The sequence below is a fragment of the Cajanus cajan genome, chromosome 5, assembly GCF_000230855.2.
Source record: "Cajanus cajan strain Asha chromosome 5, NIPB_CcT2T_4, whole genome shotgun sequence".
Taxonomy (NCBI): Eukaryota; Viridiplantae; Streptophyta; class Magnoliopsida; order Fabales; family Fabaceae; genus Cajanus; species Cajanus cajan.
Window position 1 is genome coordinate 17,257,679 of NC_138521.1, and position 2,730 is coordinate 17,260,408.

General features: G+C 46.4%; 1 protein-coding gene across 1 annotated transcript; it reads left to right on the top strand.

Annotated features, from left to right (window-relative positions):
- The first annotated feature begins 322 nt into the window (after positions 1-322).
- Positions 323-2,062, top strand: LOC109810819 (inositol-tetrakisphosphate 1-kinase 1). Its single transcript, XM_020374387.3, has one exon. It carries the CDS (start codon positions 649-651, stop codon positions 1,687-1,689), a length of 1,041 nt encoding a protein of 346 aa, XP_020229976.1. The 5' UTR covers positions 323-648; the 3' UTR covers positions 1,690-2,062.
- The last annotated feature ends 668 nt before the right edge of the window (positions 2,063-2,730 follow it).

Here is a 2,730-nt window from a genome sequence, read left to right on the forward strand (position 1 = left end):
AATACATATAACTAATCTTTTTATTGAATGTGAGGAACTTAAATGATTAGTTTGTGATTGTAATTGTAAAGGAGATGAGCAGAGTTTGAAATGATAGCAGAGTATTAATTAATAGAGATTTTGTTTGGCATTGAAAGTTGAAAGTGCGGAAGACCAAAAGGTCAAAAGGTCCTCCTCTGGTGGAGAGCTGAATCCCCATTCCAGAGAAAACCTGTCCAAACAGCCACCCAATCTTATCACGTTTTGACTTTCCCCATACCCAATCTCAATCCGCTGTCACTTTACACCCTCCCTCATTTCCACACGCGCTTCGCAAAGCAGCGCCATCCTTCACCAACGCGCCACGTGTCCACCTTCTCCATCAACCCCCAGTCATCCTATCATTCCCCTTCATTCTCACTAACCCTAGTCTAAGCTATATATATCCCCCCACCTCCTCCTCATTCCCCTTCTCTCTCTCCTTTTCTCTCGCTCACTCATCAATCCTCATTCCTCATTCCTCATTCCTCAATCATCATCCCTTCTTTCCTTCTTCCTTCTTCCCCTCTGCAAACCAAAATTTCACCCCCAAAACCCACGCCCCCAAAATTAGGGTTTCTCGCCGGGAATGTGATTCAGCGAGGACGCGGCAGGAGCGAGCGAACATCAATGGCGGAGAAGAGATTCGGCGTGATAGGATACGCGCTGGCGCCGAAGAAGCAGAACAGCTTCATCCGCGACTCGCTGGTGAGTCTGGCGAAATCGCGAGGCGTGGAACTCGTGCGCGTCGACTCGGAGAAGCCCCTCGCGGATCAGGGCCCCTTCGATTGCGTCCTCCACAAGCTCTACGGCGACGATTGGAAGCGCCAGCTCCGAGAGTTCCAGAGTCGGTACCCTAATGCGGTGATCCTGGACGCGCCGGAAGCGATCGAGCGCCTCCACAACCGAATCTCGATGCTGCAGGTGGTGTCGGAGCTCGAAATCGAGGACCGAAGCGAAACCTTCGGGATCCCGAAGCAGATTGTGATATACGACAAGGCCACGCTGGTGGACCCGCAGGCGTGGGAGAGCCTCAAGTTTCCGGTGATCGCGAAGCCGCTCGTCGCCGACGGCAGCGCGAAGTCGCACAAGATGGCGCTCGTGTTCACGCGGGACGCGCTCAACAAGCTGAAGCCGCCGATCGTGCTTCAGGAGTTCGTCAACCACGGCGGCGTCATCTTCAAGGTGTACGTCGTGGGCGAGCACGTGCGGTGCGTGAAGCGCAAGTCGCTCCCCGACGTATCCGAGGAGAAGGCGCTCGGCGTTTCGGAGGACCTTCTGTCGTTTTCGCAGGTCTCCAACTTGGCCAACCACGACGCTGTAAACGACAGCGACGGGTATTACCAGTTGATGCATTTGGACGACACCGAGATGCCCCCAAACGCCTTCGTCGTCGACATCGCCAGGGGCCTCAGGCGCGCCCTCAAGTTGAATCTCTTCAACTTCGATGTCATAAGGGACGCTCGATTCGGGAACCGCTACCTCATCATTGATATTAACTATTTCCCTGGCTACGCCAAAATGCCTGGCTACGAGGCCGTTTTGACCCAGTTTTTCTGCGATGTAATGCTCCAGAAACACCATCAGGGGGAGCCTCAAGTGCAGGTTCTAAGCAATGAGGGTGACGTTCCCGTTTCGCCTAACGAGAAAGAGGAATCTCTTCAAGTTTAAAATAGTTTTGTCTCACGAATGTGTTTCTGGTTCTGTCGGTGTCGTTGGTGGTTGGTGGCTTTTGGATAACCAGAATTTCCCCACTGGACCCATTCGCCTCATTGGTTGGTTGGCACGAGTTACACATTTCGATTTAGATTGCACTTGGTACAGTAGGCTTGTCTGTTGCTAGTTTTTTTAACCCTCTTAACAACATGTATATTCCATCAACCATTGCTCTCTGGAGATAGGTACCCTTTTTCAAATACCCTCAAGATTTAGGAAACTTGTATTTTGCGGCTTAACATTACTAAGCTAGAAACTGTTTTACTTTGTGCCTGTGTATTTTTTTGTTTTGTTTGACTCAATAACTTTATTTTCCCCATTTTGCCAATCATTTTGGATAACATGCTTTGGTTACATTGATTCTATTTAAGATTGTATTACTCAATTATGCATACCTTTGCTATTTCCCCCTGGTGTTTAAAATCCCGATCTTCCTTAAATTGGTATCATGCTAATGAATAATCCTTAAAGATGTGGAGAATAAAGAACCAAGGAGATAGACCCGTTATGCCACTTTTGCTTCCCTCTTCAAGTATCTGAGGTCTTAGTAAAGAGGAAAAAATGCTTGAACTGTGCCAACTCTGGTTTAATTCTGGTCAAGATACTAGATATTCAAATCTGTTTGATGATTTCATACACAATGATTCAAATTATTTGTTTATTTGTGAGCTTATTCAGGTTTTTCCTTCTGTTGAAAGATGCTAATGCACATCTTTTCGGTTTGTTTTATTTTGCTACTATTTATAAGTTGATATGAAATTTCAACACCTTAATAGTTAATACACTACTTAATAAAAGCAGTAATATTAATACTAAAAGTCTGGTGCAAAACAATCAGTTTCCTTACAGTGACTTTTATGTATTTATCGGATTTTATTTGCTACCACTGTGTGTGCTCAATGATTGCTACCGTGTTAAGTTTCACATTTGCTACCACTGTGTGTTCTCAATGATTGCTCATTGCTACCACTGACCTGTTGCTTGTCTAAATTATTA

What these genes read in the sequence shown, in the direction of transcription:
- LOC109810819 (XM_020374387.3), top strand. Translation starts at nt 649, where the DNA reads ATGGCGGAGAAGAGATTCGGCGTGATAGGATACGCGCTGGCGCCGAAG.